Source organism: Anguilla rostrata, chromosome 8 (assembly GCF_018555375.3).
Source record: "Anguilla rostrata isolate EN2019 chromosome 8, ASM1855537v3, whole genome shotgun sequence".
NCBI lineage: Eukaryota > Metazoa > Chordata > Actinopteri > Anguilliformes > Anguillidae > Anguilla > Anguilla rostrata.
The window spans coordinates 48284039-48308384 of record NC_057940.1 but is presented as its reverse complement, the minus strand read 5'-3'; the positions used below and the strand labels follow the sequence as shown (position 1 = coordinate 48308384).

Here is a 24346-nt window from a genome sequence, read left to right as displayed (position 1 = left end):
CTCATGAGATTTTGCGGATTCGAATGACCTGATTGTGGCTTTGACAAGCGTCAACCGGATCATCGTACCATAACTATTGTGTCATTTTTGTCTCATGATTTGAAACCACTTGTGAAATTAAAAGTCAGCAATTATTTGTTTAATTTCCATTACAATAGTATATTAATCGAATTTGCGTTAAAAATCCAACGGCGAGCAGATAGAATGTTTTTTTGAGGGGCGTGAAATTGTCAGGTGTACGGAAATTCAAGGTGCACAGTGCACTTGCCGGTCGAGCGCAGCAACAGGGTAACAACAGCGAGTGGGAATTTCCGAAGACACGCTCACGTGACTTTCTGACTATAAAATACAGGAAGGCCAACTTTGTTGAAAACGTCCACTCGCTATTGGGACCGCGAACATCCTGCTCCTCATACACGGTCGAAAGGTAAGCTTTCTTAGTTTTGAAGCACCTATCCTGTCCCAAACCCGTTACTTTTGGGGGGCAGCAGGTATTTTGTGGGGGTGGTATGTCATTGATTTTAATATTTTGGTATACTTTCGGCTTGTTTGCTGTTTTATTTGTGTTTCTCGGTGAAACGTTTACCTTGTGTAGTTTGAATATTGGGTTAACGCTGACTAATGGTAAATGGACTGCATTGTCCAATTTAAAAGTAGAACTTCCATTGAGCTAATTAAGGACTAAAACGATCTCCTTAATTTGATGTAATCGACCATCTAGATTGCCCATCTTCTTGCTTGAATCGGAAGTGGGTTTCTCAATGCATGTCAGTTGACAACGGGGAAATGCACTTCTTTGTTAAGTTCCACCAAAATAGTTTCACTACCGTTAAATGCGGTGTCTTGTGACTGTTGGCATTGCTTGCATATTTAATTTGAGTGTCTTGCATGTTCTATTAATTTGTCCTTGGTTCACACTCGAAAGCGCTACCCTTCACGGTTCGCGTGCTACTCCGATGCAGCAACATTTTCATTCTTGCGTGTTTTAAGGAAATTCCTAAACCGATTGCCATGTCCGAAATCGGACCAATGACATCAACGGAGTCATCTGTTGCTGGGAGACATGCTGATTTGGCCGGCGTGTATCCTGAAATTTTACTTGGAAATGTTCAGATCTTTAGAAAACAACCATTGTGTTCTTTGGCCGTATTCACTAGTATCATGTCATTATATAAGGAATCGAAACCTGATGCGATATCTTACTGTATAAAGCTGTCCTACTGCTGAGTCATGGAGAATTTAGGTTTCACGAACGTTCATGGCTTGTGCTCAAATTCTGACTGACTGGCTGGCGACTGTAGGCGGAACAACAGATGGTCGATCTGTTGCCATAATTGATTAAGATTAAAACCGACGCACATCGAAATTACTGGCGCTTCCAGAACAAGGCTGGTGGTCTGCAACTAACTAAGAGCGCTGTACAAATACTAGTCTGATTGCGCTGTGGCGCGTGTCTTGCGCTGTGATTCAGTTTCAGCGCTCAGTTGTTCTCCGGTTACGTTTCAGATTCTGCTCGAGACGATGTTCGGGAGACTGCTGGTGGCAGCGGCGCTGCTCGGGGCGACTGCAGCGGCCCTGATCGACGTCGACCCGGAGCTGGACACGCACTGGCACATGTGGATGGCCAAACACAGCAAGGCCTACAAGCACCAGGTGAGACGCCCACTTCCACTGGTGATTGGGTGAGGGCCTGTGGGGTCCAATTTAGTCTTGTCGTGGCGACTCACTGATTCAGTGCAGTCTTTGAGCTTTGCGATAAAGCTCATTTTGTTTATTTGCGCTCTAGCTGCGGCTGAATTTCTCATTCAATTGAGACATAGGACCCTTGAAATAAACCCATTATAATAAAAATGGCTCTTCTGAGCTCCCATCATTAAGCCACCAGTGTCAATGCAGAAATGTCTAAGAATTCTGTTTTTTAAAAGGAGAAGCGGTGAATTTTATGAAGCTAGGTGATTTTATCAGCATCAAGGATCCCTCCCAGCCCCCTTTTTTCTTTTCTTTTTTCTTGACCTTTGCTGTGGTGACATGACATTTTAGATTGCCTGTATGCCATTGGTGGACCGTAGGTGGCCTGGCTAGTTGCGTAGCGTAGCGTAGCGTAGCTGTGTCACTAGGCTGACTGGGGACTGAGTCTCTCTGTTTGGGGCAGGCAGAGGAGTACGGGCGGCGGCGGATCTGGGAGAAGAACCTGCGGATGATCACCCTGCACAACCTGGAGATGTCCCTGGGCCTGCACAGCTACGACCTGGCCATGAACCACCTGGGAGACCTGGTGAGCACCCGCCAACGTCAAACCCAATCCCAATCCCAAGGGGGCTGTGGTTTCTGCCTGGTTTTGTGATTTCCCTTCAATCGGCTGCCAATTAACGCCTTGAGAACAAAGTGTGTGGACTCTTTAGCCAATCAATGACTTGACTGAAACGCTTGTGCTGAGAACACCACAAAAACGGACACTGCGGCCCTCCAGGACTGGGCTTTGTGCGTGTGTTTGCATGCTTGAATTTATCCCTGTCGTGTCGCAAACCTCCACTCCTTTGCACCCGTGCCAAAATGTGAATGCCTGCTGTAGAATGACTCTAAGGTGTTGTGAGTTTTGCTGTATAAATTCAAACATGACTGTAGTTTGTCCTTTACCCACAATTCCTCACAACCTTCAAAGGCGAGCCTTGGGTACCCATGGCAGTGATTAGACCCCCGCCCCCAGGGCTGGGCTTCCTAACCCTGTTCCTGGAGATCTACCATCCTCTAGGTTCTCGCTGTAACTTTAACAAAAGCACTCCTTATTCAAGTGCTAGATATCTTGTCGAACTACCAATTGGTAGAATCAGGTATGCCAAATTAGGGTAGAAGTGTAATTTATTAGGGTTGAATGAGGTTGATCCCCCGGAACAGGGTTGGGCAGCCCTGCCCTAGGGGGCAGTTGTGGAGGTAATGCATTTAACTGAACAGGCCTGAATGAAGAACCATAGGGTTCAGTCTGAGGGCTGTCTCCTGCTTAACCTCCTCCTCTCTCTCTCCACACCAGACGGCTGAAGAAGTAATGCAGACCCTGACTGGGGTTCAGGTTCCCTCGGACCTGGAGAGGGGCCCCTCCACCTTCGTAGGGGCCTTCGGGGCCTCCCTGCCTGACTCCGTCGACTGGAGGGACAAGGGCTATGTCACCAATGTGAAGATGCAGGTACGGCACGGCCATAGGGGGGCGCTGGTGTGCCTGTCATCTCAGTGCGAGCCTGGTTTTTAGTGATCTGTTCCACTATGGTTCTAGAGCCACAAAGTACTTTTTCCCTCTCGCTGCCCCCCCCCCCCCCCCCTTTCTCCTCAAAATTTGAAACCCTAGGTACCAGTTGAGGTGAGGTAACCGATCAACTGTTTTAAGAGTGGAGTAATAAAGAGAATAGGCAATCAGGGGCGCCTTGTTCTTTTTTTTTTTTTTTTTTTTTTTTTTTTTTTGCGAGGCAATGTTGCACCATTCAGCCTCCCACCACTTCCTCTTTGCAACATCCCCAAAGATGGTGTTTCAGTCTGACTCTCATTGCATTGTGGGAGATCACGAGTCTGCTAACGTGGGAAGCCATTAAATTGTCGACGTGGGAAAACTCCGTAGGGGCTGATCTGCTCTGTCAGCGGAGAGTGACTAATTTCCAAAATGGAACCAATGCTTCAGCATGAGTGTTTTTTTTTTTTTTTTTTTTTTTTTTTTCTAGTTCTAGCACATTTTCTTCAGGTGGAAACCTAGTATGCTGACAATGACCTTTTGAGGCCCCTTCGTGCAAGTAGATTGTCTGCTTAATAGTAGGCAAGTAAGCTGATTCAGATATGGCCAAGGCGTTAGGGAGTTAAAGCTGCCATTTTTAACCAAAGGACACTTGCTTCTAAAGGGGAAATGAGTATGCTGATTTAAGACTTGAGGCCTCTTGGTGGATGATGCCAGATAAGTACAAGGTTGCAATGTCCAAATCTATTTACTTGCCTATGATTTGAGTATACATACATACAACTTGCTTACTCAATAGTAGGCTAATTCGGACATTCGGCGGCTGCTGTTTTTAACAGAGGGGCTGTTCTTTCAGGGGTCGTGCGGGTCCTGTTGGGCCTTCAGCGCAGCGGGGGCTCTGGAGGGCCAGCTGATGAGGACCCATGGGAAGCTGGAGTCCCTCAGCCCCCAGAACCTGGTGGACTGCTCCTCGAAGTACGGCAACAAGGGCTGCAACGGCGGGCTCATGCACCATGCCTTCCAGTACGTCATCGACAACGGCGGCATCGACTCGGACAGCGCCTACCCCTACGACGGCACGGTAAGTCCCCCCCCCCCGCGTGGCTGTTTGGGTGCCGCGTTCACAACTATAAAACGGGATGTTACGATCCTGGATGCTGATTGGCTGAGACGCCGTTCTACAGTGATTTGTAAATCCGATACCGTAACGGTTAATCAAATGACCTGTTTGAAAACGGTATCACTCTCGCTCAAACTGTTACTTGCCAATAATTTTACTAAATGAATAATATTGGCAATTGTTTCTATACATTTTCACAAAGTGGCTGGGGAGGGGGGATTTCGCAAAGCAGGATTACTGAGTTAGCTGGGTAACTGCGCTGAGTAAAACCCGGAACGGCTCCTTTTACTTCAGTCCATGTTCCTGATTTGGGAGGGTTCCGGGTTTTACTCGGTGCCATTATTTACCTAATACAGTAAACCTGCTTTGTGAAACGGGGCCCAGCTAACTCGGTAATACCTTTTTTGATAGGAAGACAAGTTCCAGCCTTACAAGTACACAGCTTGCTGTGGAGTCTGTGGCCTGCCTTGACGGTGTGACCTTTGACCTTTCTGTAGCAGGAGAATTGCAGGTACAACCCGGCGACCCGCGCGGCCAACTGCTCCAGCTACACTTTCGTGCACGAGAATGACGAGGGGGCCCTCCAGGCCGCCGTGGCCAGCGTGGGACCCGTTTCGGTGGCCATCGACGCCACCAGGCCCACCTTCGCCTTCTACCGCAGCGGTGAGCGCGTTTTACTGTCCCAAAACAAATCCTCTGCAAAACCCCACTGTGTGTGTGTGTGTGTGTGAGATAATTACATGTCTGTGATCATAATGTACGTGTGTTAATAGGGTGTGTGATAATAGTGTGCATGTGTGTGTGTGTAAATATAAAATGTAAACCCAGCTGCGTGATTTCCGTCGTCGAGGAGTTCAGTTTAGGACTGGCGCTCACGCGCTGGTTTTGCTGTTCCTTAACGGTTCGTTTAGGTGTGTACGACGACTCCGGCTGCGGCCCGACCGTGAACCACGGCGTCCTGGCGGTGGGCTACGGCACTTTGGACGGGAAGGACTTCTGGCTGGTGAAGAACAGGTAGGGCATCGCGCGTCCGACGCGAGGGCGTCTGGGTGTTCAATGCCCGCGCGAAGGAAGTCTGTGAAATTGGTGCATAACGCTGCTTGCTGAAGATGTGGAGTGATTTATGGTTGGAACTGGTCTTCATTTTGGTCCCCTGCTGGTGTTCTTTGAGAAAACAAGACCACCAATGTACAGACAGAAGAACATGGGTGCTTGCATTGTGGAGCTAAACAAATTATTAATTGATTTATTTAAAAGCGAACAAAAATATTTGATTACAATTTAAAATCCAGTGATGTTTGAAACCGTTTTTGCTTGCAGCCAATTGATGGGTTTATTTATTTTTTTGTTGAGCCAATCCAGGCTGTTTCCAGAGTGCCTAGTTTTCCTAGATTTGTCCTAGTTTTGCACTGCAGTCAGACGCTGCTAATGTATGCCAGGATCTTTAAATTTATCCGTAATGAATGCTGGAACACTAAGTGGCATCGTACCGCATAAACACCCTTTAAGGTGTGAGGTCACAAAGGTGATTCAGACTTAACTGAACATTCTGATGCTGATGTAACGATCCCTACTGGTGATTGTAAGCAGTGGAGTTTTAGAACACTGACTTAGAATTTTGAAAACATTCTGAAAAATGGGGTAAACCTACTCAAGTCGCCTCTAGTGATTTCTGGGGTCCGAGTTTTCGGCTGATTTTTAAGGTGACAAACTGAAATGGGCCGACTCTGTGGTTCTGTGGGGCTGGGCTGGCTACCCAATATGCTTAAGTTCTAATCCCCCGCCCTCCCCTTCTCTATTTCAGCTGGGGTGTGCAATTTGGTGACCAAGGCTACATCCGAATGGCACGGAACAAAGGGAACCAATGCGGAATCGCCACATACGCCTGCTACCCGGTCATGTGATTTCCCGGCCAGGATGAGCTTCCAGACTCAATTAATTTTGTTTAACTACAGTGGAAATCTTACTTTATCATCGCACTTTCTCTATCGTGTCATTTTCAGTGTTTTTAGTTTTAATGCAATTCACTTGTGTAGTAACTTTTGAAATCAATGTTTTAATTGTTTAAAAGGAAACCTGCTGTATTTTTTAAAAAAACGATGTAATAAAATGTGTTTTAAAACAATTTTTTTTTTGCCTTTTATCTGGAGCAGTAGTTTTAATTTTATCGGTGTGTGAAGAGACTTGTGTGTACTGGGGTTTTTTTTTTTTTGGTTCCAGCCACAACTGGAACTCCTGGATGCCAACCGTGTGAGGGGAAAAGCAGTTGAAAGCAAAGTGAACTACAAAAGAAATCCAATTTTAAATAAAATATTTGGGAAGAATTTAAGCATGCAAACTGGCTTTGACAAGATTGCTTGCTAGTTTTTATGAAGGTGTAGCAAGAATGAATAAAACAAACATTGGAAGCCATCAACTCGTCAAACTGCATCTGTACACAATCTCTCCAGAAGCAAGGTCATTCTCTGTCAACCAGAACAAGGTGATCTTTGTGTGGAACATGGCTGCACTAAAAATCGGGTCCATCACTAGACTAAGTGAACAGAACTGTTCTGACCCAAATTCGGTGTGTGTGGGTTGTTTATAAAAAAAAAAAAAAAAGTTTAAATGCATAACCAGAAAGGAGGAGGTAAGGAACAAACTGCAAAATTTACAGGTCAGTTTTAATAGTTTAGTGCAACATCACAACATCACATGAGGTAATAGGAGAGTTCTTTTACTTTTGTTGGTACAAAAACGTCCCACAATTAGATTTAAACTTCAAAGTGTTATAAGCCTTTGGTAACAGCAATATTAATTCTGATTTCAAGGTTTGGGGGGAGGGAGGAGGGGGGAAGGGTGGGTGGTCATTTTGCAAGTAACTTTACAATTCCACACTTTAAAAGGGACAATATACTTGGGCAGACACAAACGCTTCTCACTCGTGCGTACACACACACACGCGCACACACGGTTGGAAAGGAAAACCAAAGCCACATTAAAAAAAAAAAAACACATGACCCTGGATCAACTTGGATTGGGTTAAATGTAAAAAAATAAAATAAAAAAAAACAAGAACTCTACACTCATCCATAGAAAAGAACCAATCGTTTCTGTTCTATGGAAGGCCACAACACAGCAGCAGCAGTCACCGTCTTTCTGCTGTGACCTCAACATCCGGTTCACCGACTACTTTACTGTCCTATTTGTCTTTCAGTTCACGTTTCCTGTTCCTCTTTGGTTACATTGGCCTGTTCAGATCACAGGTATAAAAAAAACCCACTTACAAACAAGAACTCCCTTTCTCAGATTGTCACGTATATTATTTGGTCTTCATATGATTCTTTGTTTAAAGCAAATATTAAAAACCCAGGGTTAAAGCTTCAGTAACCAAACCAAACAAAGTTATTGTAGAACTGAACTGGGCAGTGGCATTCACTGTCTAGCAAGCTATTTACATTTTTGAGCACATATAAATACACAGTGGTATCTTGTGTGATCCGGCAGGAGGTGTATCGGAGGAGGAATATCGCCAAACAAAGTGTGTTTGCTAAGCTTATTACTCACAGCATGGAGTAAAATGGCACCCCACCCCCCACCCAGTACCATCAACGAGTTCTGAGATCTGAAGTTTTGAGATGTAAAGTTTTAATATCAAAGCCAGATAAGGCTTTTGACAGTTCGCAAGACATGATTAATCGCTCGCGCTTGGGGACAAAATGTTTTTATTTTCTGTACAAGGGTCTGCGGTATTCCCCCTGTATTCCCGAAAAGACCTGGGGCTCGTTCCAATCCCTTATTTTATTCGTCCTTTCTTCCTTTCTCTGCATCCTTTCCTAGTATTAAATGCCAAACAGGTAAAGAAAAGTACATGAACGTGAGGTTTGGAATACCGAGTTGTCAACACGAGTACAGCATGCTGACAATGCTGCGTGATTCCAGGCATCAATTTCAAGCATTTTTGACCTGTTTGGCCTTCCATACTAGGAAAGGACACAAGGAAAGGAAGCAAGGACAGAAAAAATGAAGGATTGGAATGAGCCCCTGGTCTCCTTCTCCGTGGGCCAGGAAGGATTGTGGGACTGGAAGCTTCCGGCTGATCTGTGTGCGCGAGCGGGGAGCAGCATCATGGCCCGGCAGCCATCAGACGTATCGATTCGCCATGTTTCTTATTAACACACTGATTATGAAGAGAGGGGAGAGAAACAGAAGGTGAGGTTCTCTCTCTGCCTCTCTCATTCCCCCTGTCTCTGTCTCTCTGTCCCTGTCTCTCTCATTCCCCCTCGCTCTCTCTCTCTCTCTGTCTCTCTCTCTCTCACACTCTTTTTACCGCTCTCTCTGTCTCTCTCTCGGACGCTTCACGTCACAAGCGTCCTCTTCTTTGTCCCTACCCCCAGGAGATTATGGGATAGCGCGTAGCCCGCGTCAGGTGGCGGCGGCGGCGGCGGCGGCGGTTCGATGCCCCGCCCGTTCCCCGCGCGGCCCGGACGCGCCCGTAACTCAGCCGCCGGGCAGACCGGCGGAGGGGGCCCGACGCGGAGACTCCCGCCGAAGCCGTAAAGAGGAGCGCGGAGGAAATATTTAGCGCCTCCGACACGGCGGGGTATTGATTTTCGCCGCGCCGAGCGTTCCGTTGACCTTGCCAGACATGACGTATTTTTACTTTTTTTTTTTTTTTTTAAACTTATACCCACCCGGTCTGGTTTGGAGGTGGGGGGGGGGGGGGGTTGGAGGGGGAGGGAGGCAGGAGAAAAAAGAGAAAGAGGATTTCACTTTGCAGCCGAGCGTGCTAACGATGGCAGAGGTCCAGATGGACGGCACCCGATACTGCGAGGTGACATTTGAAGGCGTGACACAGCCGCACAAAGGCCAATTTGCTTCCGCACGCACGAGGTTCGACTGTTTAACCCCCCCCCGCTTGGCCCCCCCCTCCCCCGCTTGTCCCCCATTAAATTTTCAGCAGGCCCCCCTTCTCCCCCCCCCACCACCCTCCGTTCTTTACTTCCACTGTCCCTCTGATCCCCTCCTCTTTCAATGCCTCCAGGCCACCCCAGCCCCCCCACCCCGGCCCCCCCAGCGTGGAGTGGGCCTCGGTCCAGAATCAGCCCGAGGGGCTGGGGGGGGGGGAGCTGGACAGAAATAAATGGGGGGGGGAAGCAAACTCCCGTGTCCTCCGCTGTCTTTGAAGTCTTACAAAGGTCGACGAGCCCTTTCATGACTCCGTATTTCAACTGTGCAGCGGTGAGGTCGCGGGGGGGGGGGGAGGGGGGCGGGGTCGCACCACACACCCAACTGCAGCAAAAGGCAGAAGGGCTGAGGGTGGGGGGGGGGCGGGGGGGGGGGTACCCAAATCCTCCTGGTGTGACAGTGGGACAGCTCATCTGTTGTTTAGAAAAAAAAACGGTCAGAGCGGAGGGGGGGCACGATAAAGAGACATGCACGGAGACAGAGAGAGCGAGCGACAGAACGACAGGGATGACGCTGACCGTAAAACGACCGCAAAATCAGATTGGCAAGGTCCCAGAATCAGACCGGCGAGTTCCCGGGGCCCCGGGTTCAAAGGCAGAGCCTTGAGCAAGGTACTGAGCCTGCATTGCTTCAGCGTATATCCAGCTGTACGAATGGACGCAATTTGTAAAAAGTTGTGTAAGTTGCTCTGGATAAGAGCGTCTGCTAAATACCTGTAATGTAATGTAATGTATGTAATGTCCACCATTTTATGGGCAACTTATGCCTATGAACAGCAGGGCCTGACGTGAAACACAGGTGGAAACAGCAAAGAACACGGCTTGAATACCAATGAAGCCCTGCACACTCTGGGCTGACTGATTCCCTGCACACTCTGAGGCTGTCTGAGACCCTGCACACTCTGAGGCTGTCTGAGGCCCTGCACACTCTGGGCTGACTGAGGCCCTGCACACTCTGGGCTGTCTGAGGCCCTGCACACTCTGGGCTGTCTGAGGCCCTGCACACTCTGTAGCTGACTGAGGCCCTGCACACTCTGTAGCTGACTGAGGCCCTGCACACTCTGAGGCTGACTGAGGCCCTGCACACTCTGGGCTGACTGAGGCCCTGCACACTCTGTAGCTGTCTGAGGCCCTGCACACTCTGGGCTGACTGAGACCCTGCACACTCTGGGCTGACTGAGGCCCTGCACACTCTGAGGCTGACTGAGGCCCTGCACACTCTGAGGCTGTCTGAGGCCAGGGTAGGCCGCCCCTTGCGTAACACCATCAAGATGAGGTGATGATGAGGCTGAGCGGAGGTCAAAGGTCAGAGGGCGAAGATGGACACGGAGGCTTTGAGGAACAACACCCATCTACATCTTTGGTATAACGACGGGATTCTACGGCTAAATCCTCCCGTCGGGGGAGAAAGAAACGTAGATAATCTGATTTCACTTCGCACATAAAGCATCGTAAAATAAATAATCACATAGATTGACAAGTTAATAAATAGAGGGAAGGGGTGAAAAAGGACAAATAAATTAGTAATAAATACATAAATACTCACATACATACATACATAAATACCATAATAAATATTGATCATCTTTACAATTCCATAAAGCGTCTTTTCTTTTGAAAATGTCTCAGAGGACACACGTTGAAAAACTTGCTCATTTGTACCAAAAGACCAGTGACTTCAGTCTGGAATATCGCTGTTTTGTTTCTTTTTTTCCCCTCATACAAAACAAAACTATTTTCTAACGGGTGTGCTTGAAAGTTCTAAGCCAGAGAGCTAGGGGGCGCCCTTCATCTATGATTAAAACTGCTCATCAGTAACACCCTGCAGAAGAGGGAAAAAACTGCCTGATGCCCTCACTGCCTCAGTGTTTTCCCCATGGCTACTAGTTGAGCCAAGATGGCTGGCCAAACCTTCCTCTTTATCAAGCCTTGACATTTCCCCCCCCAAAAGCTGCTTGTTGAGCCAAGATGGCGCCCACAAGCAGCATCAGTGACTTTGTAAAAAAATTTTTTTTAACACAACCTTCACTGGGCATGATCCCCCAGATCGCCCTCCTCTCATAATTTAGAATGACGACAGAGTTCCTGTTGCTGCTTGTATATCAGAGCCTGGCCATCGAGGGATTTGGGTTTGGGGGGGGGGGGGTCTTTCAGCACTGAGGCCAGTGACCCCAAGGGCGCCCAGGGGAACCCCCAAAGCCTTGGAGCACTTCACTTCACGAGTCAGAAGAAGATGGGGGGGGGGCCTTGGCTCCTCAGGACCTGGCTGGACATCACAAGTCCGCAGCTCCATCTCTCTATCTCTCTGACACAGTTGCTCTCTCTCTTTCTCTCTCGCTCTGCTCCTCTTTGCCCTCGAGGCAGAGCTGTCCAGCCCTGTCAGCGGACGCCCTCCGGGTATGACATCAGTGCCTGCCCCCCTCCCTCAGATCTCGTGGGCTGCGTGTCCCGTCCAAGCGGCCCCCGCCGAAGACTCGAAGACTTCCCGCGGCCTCCCCAACAGCGTTCCTCCCCCCGCCCGGGGAGATGTGCGGCAGCGGGTTAGGTCAGTTCATCGCTCGATTCGCAGAGGAAAAAAGAAGTTTCCAACAAACTTTTTGCCCGCCCACACCCCCCGCCTCCCCCTTCCTTAAAAAAAATCCCAGTATTAACAAAGACCGGCTCTTAAAACAGTGTACTCTGAGGTCAGGAACAGTCCAATGCAGGGGAAGGGGGGGGGTGGGGTTGTCGATCAGGGTTGGAGGTCTTTTTGGTTGAAATGTGCTACGAGGACGACCCTCTAAATAAAACAGGTGAAATTTGGGATGGAGCCCCCCCCCCACCAAAGCCTCAAAACTTTTTTTTATCAACCCTGGGGAGGGAAAGGACAGGATTGGGGGTTGGGGGGGTAGAGGGCAAGGGGGGGCTTCCCTTTTACACCCACCCTGCCCTCCGCCAGCACCGGACCTCCGCGCGGCGTCCCATCAGGCCGTGCTGCAGGAGAGAGCGGAGGCGGAGCCGCTGGAGCCGGTGGAGGACGGCCGACGCTCGTCGCCCCACTTGTCCAGGTTCCGGCGGCGGGCGTTCATGAAGAAGTTGCTGACGGTGGAGAGCTCCAGGCCCAGCTGCTGGGAGATGGTCACCTGCAGGTCCTTGGTGGGCCGGTGGTTCTCGCGGAAGATGGCCAGCAGGGTGCGCCGCTGCAGGTCCGTGAACACCAGGCGGGTCCGCTTGGGGCCCTGGATCCGCTCCAGCTTCCCCTGCTCCAGCTCCTTCCTCTTGCAGGCTGGACCAATCACAGCAGAGAAAGAGCAAACGAACATGATTTCCTCTTTGTTAAATAGGTCAATCATGACACAAAAATACACAGCCATGAACAACGAGCACAACGCTTTGTTACATGGGTGTGTGGTCATGTGTTTCAAGTGTTTTTTTTTTTTAATCATTTAATTTCCAAAACTGAAATAATGGTGCGTTTGGCCGGTCCTCGTCAACTCGCAAAGTTTCCCAAGTATACCACCAAGAAGTCGCATTCAACTGCAGACTTAGTCGGAAATGCCAGCGGAAAACTCGGGTAAAGTTTGGGACAAAGATGTAACACTAACCTCACCCTCCTGTTAACAAATCCTGTGGACAATAAAAACCATGTAATGGTAAAATATATCCCCATAACTTTCATTTATTTATCATAATGGGTCAATTGCAATATGCTTAGCTGGAGTTTACCTGAAGACCACAGAACTGCAGTGCATAAGGATTAGCTGTGTCAGTAGTAATTCCATTCTGTGGCTCAGAGGTCCAAACCTGAAGTTTAAACTCCGGCAAAGCACAATGCAATCGGCCCCAGGGTGTTTAAACACTTTAGGGTCAATTGCATTGTGCTTTGCTGGGGTTTAAACTTTAGGTTTAAAACCACAGGTTTTATAGGTTCTGAACCACAGAATGGAATTACTACTGACACAGCTAATGCTTACCACTGGTCGGTATTTACAAAGACTTAATAATTCCGGTAATTATTATCAATAATAAATCATCACCACTTAAAAGAATATCACTTAACAGTTGGCCACAGTGAGCGACTTTGAACCGCAGTACAAAAATGATTACTGCAATTAAGATGGATGTTATCACTACACTTTAATCGGCAAAATTTGTATCATTTGAGCCACACTTTTTTGCAGATATGAAAATACTGTGATGACAATGATAAGGGTACTTTGAAAAGGCATGAGGCGGCAATAAAACCGGGTCTACGAGTTTACGAGAACGACCGAATGCTGCATATGTGTTTATCAAATCCGTGTGCAGGGTGTCTTCCAGTCAACGGATCGACTGGAATGTTGCCAGATGAGGCTGTGAGCCTCTTTAAGACTGGCTGTACTGATTTGATCTCTATCTTGTTTTTTTGTAAGTAAAGCGTATTACTTTCGTAGGCTATATTTGAGATTTGGTCATCGTTAAACCCTTATTTAGTCCGAGGAATTGGACGACTTTGTGACAACAACGAACGCCATTCCTCTGACAGTCTGTCAATCGCAACAGAGAAACGCAACCTAACGGTACTCCTCTGGCAATTAATTTCAACCTGGCGAAAATATTGGCGGTCTTATAACAGTTTCATAGCAAGAAAATAGATATACAGATGTCTAGAACTCCTATGTACAATGTAAGGAAATCGTGAGGCCGAAAACCGAAATATTGCGACACCTGAGATTGGAATCTCTGGCGGAAATTCAGCGGCCTTTGAAAAGATGTGTGCGGAGATCACTAGGGGGCGCTGCGATATTTCAAACGCTCAAGCGGCCAATTTTTCCCAGCTGGAGAAAGGTTGAGGTTTCAGTGGCGTCCGCAGGCAACCGTCTAAATTCAGCGTGTTTCATGTTGGTTTATACATTAGGCTGATAGTTAACTATGAAGAAGCGGGGGCACGTCTAGCTTCATACAGCGGCGGGGAAGTTTTCGTAACAGACGGAACACGACAAATTAGCAGGCTGGTATTATAAAATGACGAGCCACGAAGACTACTGTTCTATATCGACACATGCAGCAGGCAACTCATGATAATAATGCTGTGTTCAAAGGCGAATTAGAAATGTAACGTATTGCCTTTTGCCCATAAATAAAGCCCGTTAAAGTATTCCTTGGTGATTATAGACTATTTAAAAATACATTTTTAGACACTTGAATAGTTAAACTACTTCTGCAAGCTCACGGATGTGAAAAAATTGGCGTTTGGATAATCTGTACTAATGCAATCGGATCAATTGGTGTCTTCTCGTTAAGTGTACAGCGGGGCTGTGTTGGCTGTTCATTAAGACCTTTTAATTAGGTAAAGAGTCGTAATTGACCGATGAAGGGAGAGCAAATGAAATGGTGTTTAAGGATTCTGCCGTATCTTTCTCGGGAAAAGACGAGTAATTACCCGAAAGGCAGGGAAAACATGCACTGCACCCCCCCCCTCCAGGAGTCCACGAAATACCATCAACTATAAAAAAGGAATCGCATAATAAATTCAACAAATTCGGAAAAAAACTATCTTGCTGTATTATCTAATTAACATTAAATTATTGCTTCAACAGTCAATTTAGAATTAGTTTAGTTTACATTAGATTTATTACTGCACATTACCCACAAATATACATAGATGCAAACATACACCATAGCAATAATAATAATAATAATATAATAATAATAGTAATAATAATAATAATATTAATAATAATAATATATAACAACAATAAATCACTAAAAATATATATGGTACTGGTAGAATATTTCTTTCGTCATTCTGAGTAATTATGTGACTGAAACAATCCATTTGTCCTTTCCTCTATCTGTCCATCCCCCTCTCTCTCCCTCTTTTTTCATCTCTATCTCTCTTTCTTCCTCTCCCCATTTCTGTCTCTCTGTCCCTCTTTCTCTTCCACTCTCCCTCTTTCTGTGTCAGTTCAATTCAAGTGAGCTTTATTGGTATGACATACATATTGTTGGTATATATTGCCAAAGTGTGAAACAATAAAACATAAGAGAAGATGTATAAACAGAACAGAAACAAACATGTCTCTTTCTCCACATTTTTCTCGCTCTCTGTCTCTTTCTTCCTCTCTCTGTCCCCCTTTCCCTCCCTTAAAATTTCAAATCACTTTAATGGCATGATGTATACAAGCATTTATGTCGCCAAAGCAAGTTACATAATAAAACTATGTACAATATGGATGGCAGATTAATAAAAGGGAAAAAAAGCAATCCTACAAAAAAAAATGACCATATGTGATGTTAAGTGTGTGTGTGTGTGTGTCTCTCTCTCTCTTTCTCTCTCTCTCTCTGTGATCATAACAGCAGCCATTAAGTAAATGCTTCCTTGTGCTGTAATCATCTGTAAAAGGGCTGTGATTACCATGCTATAAATCCCTGTGCCCCCCCCCCCCCCCCATAGAGCGCTCATCGTCGTGGGAAACGGTGTGTAATCAAGATGTACGCCTCTCTCCGCTGTTCCTCAAAACATGGCCGAAAAAAGCCCTTTCCCCTACCCCTCCTGAACAACCCCACACCCCCACCCCCCTCCCCGAGTGTGTACCAACTCCCGCCCCATCACCCCCCCCCCTCCTGCCCCACCCCCTCAGTGTACCGGGCCACGGCCTGATAGAAATTATTGATTAAATCTGTGCAGCTCAGTCTTGGAGCTCTGCCAATGTGGTTTAACCCTTTGGCTGCCACAGACCGCCCTTCACTCCCGAAAGATGCTATCGTGGCGCGTCCGGTGGAAGAGTCCCGTTCCCCTTGAGTGTCGCCTCCCGTTTGATTGCTTATCGTTTTAATTTGCTTTAATTTAACCCTTTGAAGTGTAGGTTTCATTTTTGGAATGTTTCTTCAAAATTCTAAGTCAACGTTCTAGAACTCCTTTCTTTTCAATCACCAGTGGTGATTGCGACATCAGCATTAGAATGTTTGATTAGGAGCATTCTAATCACATATTTGTGATCTTGCAACCTTTAAGGGTTTAAATGCAAATGTGTTATGAATCGAGGACTTGGAGAGGCAAACTGAACTGAAGCGTGGTGTTTTTGTATGATTTGCTAGTAAAACAATATTAACAAGGGACTTGAGCTATGAATGTCCTTTGCAGTGGATAACAAAATTTTGGCTTTCACGATCAGGGGGCGCGTACATACCACATACTCTCTTGGTCAGTTTCAACCCTTACGTCCAAAAAATGTAATTGGCTGAGGGCGCTGGTCTAGGATCAGTTTTTGCTTTTAGCTCATAATGGATGAGGTTAGGACATGGACAGGAGAAACCTGACCCTGGATCTGTGACCTCTCTCCCTTTACAGTGGGAGGAAGCCCAGGCCGGTCTCATTCCCAAGCCTGCCCTGCCCTCCACAGCACACGTGGGGTTTTGCTGGTCCCTGTTCCCTTCTCCAAATGGACCTGGCTGAGGTCAGCCTTCCAGTCCAACAGGGTACACTTCGTAGAAAAGAGGAGAGTTCGTGGAATTGGGCCATTTAACCCTTTGAGGCACGAGATCACAAATATGTGATTAGAACGTTCTTAACTGAACATTCTAATGCTGATGTAACAATCACTACTGGCAACTGAAAGAAGCAGTAGAGTTCTAGAACACTGAATATAAAAAACATTCCAAAAACTTACTCTTCAAAAGGTCAACTGAGTTTGGTCCTCATCCTGCTGTGGCGGTCATGTGACCTGCCCCGAGGTCATGTGAGCTGCACCCTAGGATGGAAGGCTGAGACAGCAAGAATAGGTACGTGGACAAGCGGACATCAGCCACGCGGTAAGTCTGTCTTTAGAATCTTGGGCACTGGCGGTGACAAGCTCAGCTATCTAGATGATGAGGGGAGGGTTCAGGTGTGGGGATGGGGAAGAAGTGTGTGTGTGTGTGTTTGTGTGTGTGTGTGTCTGTGTGTCTGTGTGTGTGTATTGCATCCTAATCCTTCCCCTCTATAACAGAGCAAAGTCTGAGTGTTAGCTTTCCCAGGGAAATCAATACCTCCTGGTAATTAAGCAAAGGGGGGCTCGACAAAAAAAAAAAAAAAAAAAACTCAAAAGCTTTCCCTGCCAAACAGCAAGGCTGTCCCAGACCAGGGATACCACGCGCGGGCTGTCCAATCCGGTCACAGCGAGAGAGCCAACTCAGAACAGCACAAATGATGTATTATTGTACAAAAGCGATCTGTTAGCCTGGTCAGAGAAACTAAACTGAAGTGTGTGTGAAAGTAAACGGGCTCCATCTGATTCCAGTTCAGACCAGCGAACGCCTAATCGGTGTGCTGATGTCATTTAGTGTCCACAGTAAAATGTTCAGTGTTAAATCCACACTTATAGAGTACATATTGTCCGTATTGGACTCATATGTGCTCTGCTAGAGTTTAAGTAACACTTGACCTTTTTCTGCGTGCAAGGACAACATGCAATATTAAAAGTGCTACAGAATCTTCGCTGTTCATTCAACGCAAAAATGGTTCGCATGAGTCCGCCCTGCATAAAAGACATTCTGTCAGTGTAAAATGTACTCTTTCAGAGTTGATTATGCTCTGAGCATTTAGTAATAATAATATTATTAATAATAATAATAATAATAATAATAATAATAATAATAATACATTTATTTTATATAGCGCTTTTCATGAACTCAAAGACGCTTGTCTTTATATTTAGCTTTATATTTAGCTTCATATTATGCCCAGGTAAGCAACTCTTCATCAGATACTTGGCACGGAAACATATTAAGCCAATTAAAGTGCCAGTAAGTATGGGCTGTATGTGATGTCCCATCGATGGCAGCTAATTGCGACTCAGGAAACTGCTATAATAGAATACAGTAGGAACACATTACTGTACTCAAGGCAGAGAATCACATTATCACTTCAGCCACGCACAACCCAGAGACTGAAGTACAGGTGTGTTTCTGTGTATAAATCGTAACACGTAAGGACAAGTGGGGGCAAGATGTTTTTTTGTCTCTATGATGGACCTCGAATAAGTGGGCTGAATCGGTCTCACTGCTGTGCACTTCACCTTTAACTCTTTGAAAAGTCAGGTTTTTGGAATTTTTTTTATTTTTTTTTCAAAATTCCAAGTCAGCGATCTTGAACTCCACTGCTTTCAGTCACCAGCAGTGATCGTTTCATCAGTATTAGAATGTTTTCAGCACAGAACATTCTAATCACACATTGTACGCCATTAAAGGGGTAATGTCGTTTCTCGCTTGTAGTTGCTGAGGGGGGAATGCTCCCTTTTGTTTAAATATCCCGTCCTGGGATGATTAAAACACCTGGTCCTCTGCATCTCTGTTTTCCTTCCCCCATGGCCAGTTTGCAGGGGGTGATCCCAAAAAAACCTGGTGCCCCCCTACCTCAGCTGGGCTAGATAGGCGCTACAGTGGGAAAGGAAAGTGAAGGATGGATAGCAGTGTAGTATAATGTTTAAGGAACTGGGTTTGTCACCTTAAGGTTGCAGGTTTGATTCCCAGTTAGAACACTGCCGTTTCCACCCGTGAGCAAGAATTGCTCAGAATGTCCAGAACCAGAAGCACTTCAGTACATATCCGGCTATACTATACAAATGCCTATATATAATATATAAACTATTTAAGTTGCTCTGGAGAAGAGTGTCTCCCAAACATAATGCAATATAAAAGCATGTAACCAGCAAGTGGGGGTCTTGTTGCTGGCACAGCCAGCGCTGCTCAGCCATCTCCTATTACAGTTTTTAAGGGTTTCCCTCCTCTCCTGGGATACGCATCAAGGACTGTGTACTTCCCACCCCCGACCCAACACACGAACACACACACACACACACACACACACAAATCAATGGAGGCCAACTGTAGAGGCCAGTGCACTGCAAATTTGGTGCAATGCAACAGAAAAGAGCAATGAGGAGAAAGGTGGCTTATTGAAGATTCAGCTGAGAATTTGCTCCAGAAAGCAACATGCTACAAAAAACCTGAATTAAAGGAAAATTTAAAGCCAAAATTGAAACATGTTTCAGTTCCATCCAGTAATATTCACATGGTCATATTCCATTTTAGTCAGCACCAGACGGATAATTGAATGGTGGAAAATTGTGGGATGCGATGACTTTCAGGCACATCAAAAATTATGTAGAGATTTCATTTAAGCAGCAAATTTGAACCCTTTCAAATTCAAGTAAGTTTAAAAAAAAATGTTTTTTCAAAATTCTAAATCAGTGTTCTAGAATTGGCTCTCACCTGTAGTGATGTTACATCACATTAAGAACATTCTAATCACCATTTTGATCTCAAACCTAAGGGTACGAGCTGATTCCTGCCATGGTACCTCATCTGCTTCACGCTGAATAAGCAAATATGAAGAGATGGCTATCCTCCCTTAAAATATATATAAATTGTGTTTGTCAAGAACCCACAAGATAGTTGTGTTGTAGTGTTATATAGTTACTAGCTTCTCCTGTAGTACTGGATGGACTGTAGGGTGTTAAATAGTCACTGGCTCTTCTGTAGCACTGTGTGTGGCTTGTAGAGTGGCCTATCGTCACTGACTTTCCTGTAGTACTGTGTGGACTGTCGGGCGTAAAATAGTCACTGGCTCTCCTGTAGTACTGAGTGTGGCCTGTAGGCTTTATGCATGATCTTAACTCAGATTCAATTAGTTATCAAACATGCAATCGATTATTTGGGGTTGTATGATTATAATTGGTGTACTACCTCTCATCAGAAAAAATGTATGAGCCATATGGCTGTTGGAATATTATTGGGCATCCATTTTAATAGATATTTTGTACAAACAGAAAAAATCTATTTGTGGCAACATGCCAACATGGCTATTATTGTTATTGTTAGAACTGTTTCAAGTAATATCTAAATTATTGCTGCATATATATATATATATATATATATATATATATATATATATATATATATAACATTGCTGGAAACTGTGCTAACAGTAATATATACACCGATCAGTCACAACATTAAAACCACCTACCTAATATTGTGTAGGTCCCCCTCGTGCTGCCAAAACAGCTCTGACCCGTTGAGGCATGGACTCCACCTCTGAAGGTGTCCTCTGGTATATTTGGATTTCTGTATATATTTGTATCTACTATATATTTCTATCTGATATTTTGTATCTACTGTAAATTTGTATCTGATTGTGTTACTTTGTTGTCTTTGATGTTGCAACAGTGCAAATTCCCCCCGGGGATCAATAAAGTACACTACTATTACTACTACTACTACTTCTACTACTTATTACATTATTAGTTTTTATTACATAAAAAAACTGAAATGGATTACATTATTGGGAGTTATTACACTATTGGTAGTTTATTACATTATTTTGTTGCTACAGGGCTATAAAAAGCTAAGATATTGTTAGAGGGTGAATTATTTCCACATAATTTTAAAAACTCTCGACGGGTCAGAGCTGTTTTGGCGGCACGAGGGGGACCTACACAATATTAGGCAGGTGGTTTTAATGTTGTGGCTGATCGATGTGAATGTAAAGCAATAAAAAAAAGGTTTTGTTAAAGCAAGTTACGCAAATTTTATAGATTCCAGCAATTAAACTTATGATCTGTCATATTAATATGTAATATTCATAGTAATAAGTAATAGGCCAATAAACATTTCAAAACGACAGCATATTTCCCTTTTCCACGGGCAAAAAAGCGAAGGCGCAAGACGGGTCAAAAATAAATATCTCCACATGTATTCCAGAAATAGTCTAAATGTATGCACACTTTAAGAATGTTCATCAAGAGCGGCATACCCTTAATCGTTTTTTTGTAAGTATATAACAGAATACTTATACGAAAAATAGCCTTTTAGCTATTTTTAGGATAAACAGAACTTTGAATTAAATCGACGTGCAGAATAAGTACGGCAGGATGAAGCGCGAAAAAAAACATTTTATATAACGTTTATATAGTCGGCCACGTGAGCAATCGACAAAATAGATACATTTAAAAAAACAGTCCTCCTTTAATATTTAATTGCAAGTCGACGCGGTGGTCATAGGACTGAGCCGTTTTCGCCGAGCTTACCTTCTAGCCGCAGCGATGACATCCTTTGGAATTCGGGCTCCTGAAGCCATCTGGACATCCTCTTGAAGGTCTCGCGCCCGGACTTGAGCTTCCCCCACGGTTTGGGGTTCCGCAGTAGGTCGGACAGGGTGCCCTGCGACCGGCACAGAATTCGCTCGGCGAATATAGCCTGGGGGATGCTGTACCGCTTCAGCTCCGTGATGACTCGCTGTGCAACCTCCTTGGTGTTGATCTCCTCCCCGCCCCCGCCCTGCGCTCCGGGAGACAAGGCGTCGCCTGGTGGAGCGACGGAGGACCGCTGCTGTCCGGGGTGGTGGTGGTTGTGGTGGTGCTGAAACGGGTGGTGGCCGTACACGTGCGCGTGGTGGCCGTGCTCGTGCTGGGGTCCGTCCATCTTGCCGGGCTGGTGACCCACTCCCGAATCGCCACCGGGCGGTGGCGGTGGCTGCGGGGACATCTCACGGGCGAAATCTGGCGTCCTGCCGAACAGATTCCCGCCTCCCCCGCCTCCGATGTGGACCTCGTAGCCGGAGAGCATCTGTCCTCCGTTGCTCGCGGTGCCGTTGCCCAGGCCGCTGTAACCGTGCATGACTGTCCCAAGGCCTGACCCTGCGGGAGGAGGGGGGGACAGGCCCTGGGGCATCCCCAGCTCTTTGGCATAAGGGTTGTAAAAGTTGCCCGCCAGGCTGCGGTCCTCGCGCATGAGCGTGAAGCTGCCGATGACGTTGCTGACAGGCAGGCAGGGATGGTGGTGATGGTGATGGTGGTGGTGGTGATGAAATTTGTCTTCCAGCGGCTGGAGCGGAGTCAGGGTCGTGTACGTGCTCCCGCTGCTGGTCGGAGAGTCCCCCCCGTAGCCCAGCGCCGAGAGGGAGTGCTCCAGCCCCGGCGGCCGGTGCTCTGGGCCCTCCAGGGCCATGGAGGACTCGACCATGGGAGGCCTGGGAAAAACGGCGGAGAGGTCCCTGGAATGCAGCATCGTCCGTCCGTCCTGAGCGTGATGCATGAGGTTTCCGTGGCCGTGGACAGACATCTCCCCCAAATTTACATCCATTGTTTTATTATTATTATTATTATTATTATTATTATTATTATTATTATTGTTGTTGTTGTTGTTGTTGTTGTTGTTGTTGTTGTTGTTGTTATTATTATTGTTATTATTTTCGGCTCAAATCGATTTCTCACTCAGGATTTTTTCGTCTGCTTGTCCGTTAAAGACGCTCTTGTCTCTCCCTCGCTCTCCTCCTCAACTAAAATATGGATTTATTGATTATTCATTAGACGGGTTTTCAGCCCTGTGAACTGATAAATTAATGATTGACTGGAGTGTCAGTATTCTCCGGTAAGTCCATCACGCCGGTTTCTTGAGCTGTAATCAAACTCAAATGCTCACTGGGTTCAGTGGAGTCAATGCCCGTAGTATTTAAGTATTCACTTGACGACGCTCGAATCTCGCGTAGCGGGTGCTCCTCATTTCTTTCTTGGCAGTTGCACGGCCTCTTGTTTTGGCAGCCTGCGCGGGCGACAAAAGTTTACTTGCTTCTATGCAAATTAGGACGTATTCATGAACCGTCCCCCTCGACGTAGCTATTGGACACAGAATATTACACGTGCAACCTTTATTGCACGCGACTGCGAGCCGCTCTCCCCTTTGTCCGTAGTTCTACTGCACATTTGGCTAAAAAAAATGAAAATAAAAATGAAGGCATCAATTGTGGTGCACGAGGAAAAATACAGTGCTGTCCACAACGGAGGCGTCCGCGTTCTATATTAAACAATGGCTATAAAGGGTGGATTTGAAAACAGATAATAAAGTTTCCTTCCTTTTCCCTCTCTCGGTTCTGGGAATATTCAACGAGTCTGGTCAGTCACGAGCGTTGGAGCATCAGCCCCGTTTGGATATCTTACCTCATAACACATCAGCGACGAACGGCGTGGATGTTGTTCAAAGTCCACGGCGTCGCGTGGGTTACTGAATGTGGACGAACCGAACACCGAACGACAACAACCCGGCAGTCAGAAATTGCAGACAATTCCCCCATTTATCTCCGTTGGGAGAATGGAGGGGAGCAGCAGATATCCTCGGTATCTTTTCTCGGGTCGCTGTTTAATCTGAGTTAGCTCCTCTCTACCCCCTACGGCCAGTTCGTCCGCCGAGCGCCACACAATTGGTCAGCCCTCCCTTTTGAAGAGCAGGCGATATGAGCTGGAACGAGAGGCCAAGCAGTCGACTGCGAACCCCGCGCTCTTCTCTCCGACCCCTCGGTTATTCTTTGCCCTTTTTTGCGTAAACCGATAGCCTCACTTTCCTGTTTCCCTCAGCTCTTTTTCTCTCTTTCTATTCCTCTGTCCTTCGTGTGATTTTTTTAAACCTCCGTTTCTCTCAGACTGTCACCTCATCGATTTCCCCTCCAACTCTCTCTCTCTCTCTCTCTCTCTCTCTCTCTCAGTCTGTCTGTTTCTCTCTCCCCCTCCCTTTCGCTCTCTCGCTCCCTCGGTTAAGCGCGTCACCGGGTTAAAAAATCTGACAGATGTGGAATGAAATTCCAACTCAAATTAACCCTTTCGTCTCGGCTGACGAGACTCGGGTTGGGGGCTGGGCGGGCGGCCGAAGCGAAGACAGGTCGCCCGTTGCCTCCCTCTCTCCCCTGTTGCCTTTTCAATGCGCAGCAACGCCAATGCATACCTGTAATATGCGCCACGCGTCAAATCGCGCAGACACAACAGTAAAAACCGACTTAACCCTTGCGCTCGTGCACCGTTATTGGTACACATGGATGAGAAACCGAAGCCGAGACTCATAGTATGAAAACAAACACAGCAATCGGTTTCATCCCCATCTTCCCCCTCTTCCCACTCATCACCATGGTCATCGTCACAACTTTCATGAAACTGTTACAATCATTTTAATTGATATAATAATTAGTCCGTTGTCGATATATTTCACAGTGTGATAAGTGACCCTTGATCGCTGTTATAAAACTTAGAAATGCATCATTGTGCATATTCAACTCGCAGAGAAATTACGTTTTAT

At 46.2% G+C, this 24346-nt stretch overlaps 2 protein-coding genes across 2 annotated transcripts; one reads left to right on the top strand and one right to left on the bottom strand.

Annotated features, from left to right (window-relative positions):
- The first annotated feature begins 267 nt into the window (after nt 1-267).
- LOC135260202 (cathepsin S-like) lies at nt 268-6462 on the top strand. The gene is made up of 8 exons (XM_064345408.1): nt 268-427; nt 1507-1653; nt 2153-2275; nt 3029-3181; nt 4074-4298; nt 4835-5000; nt 5249-5351; nt 6142-6462. Exons 2-8 carry the CDS (start codon nt 1522-1524, stop codon nt 6239-6241), a joined length of 1002 nt encoding a protein of 333 aa, XP_064201478.1. The 5' UTR covers nt 268-427; nt 1507-1521; the 3' UTR covers nt 6242-6462.
- A 5062-nt stretch (nt 6463-11524) lies between these two features.
- Nucleotides 11525-23949, bottom strand: LOC135260198 (hepatocyte nuclear factor 6-like). The gene is made up of 2 exons (XM_064345401.1): nt 21313-23949; nt 11525-12548 (listed from the first exon to the last, which is right to left on the bottom strand). Exons 1-2 carry the CDS (start codon nt 22364-22366, stop codon nt 12247-12249), a joined length of 1356 nt encoding a protein of 451 aa, XP_064201471.1. The 5' UTR covers nt 22367-23949; the 3' UTR covers nt 11525-12246.
- Nucleotides 23950-24346: the final 397 nt, after the last annotated feature.

Coding starts and splice junctions, on each gene's coding strand:
- LOC135260202 (XM_064345408.1), top strand. CDS start 1,522: ATGTTCGGGAGACTGCTGGTGGCAGCGGCGCTGCTCGGGGCGACTGCA. Junction 3,182..4,073: donor TCACCAATGTGAAGATGCAG/GTACGGCACGGC, acceptor CTGTTCTTTCAG/GGGTCGTGCGGGTCCTGTTG. Junction 5,001..5,248: donor CTTCGCCTTCTACCGCAGCG/GTGAGCGCGTTT, acceptor CGGTTCGTTTAG/GTGTGTACGACGACTCCGGC.
- LOC135260198 (XM_064345401.1), bottom strand. CDS start 22,366: ATGGATGTAAATTTGGGGGAGATGTCTGTCCACGGCCACGGAAACCTC. Junction 12,549..21,312: donor GTCATCGCTGCGGCTAGAAG/GTAAGCTCGGCG, acceptor TGATTGGTCCAG/CCTGCAAGAGGAAGGAGCTG.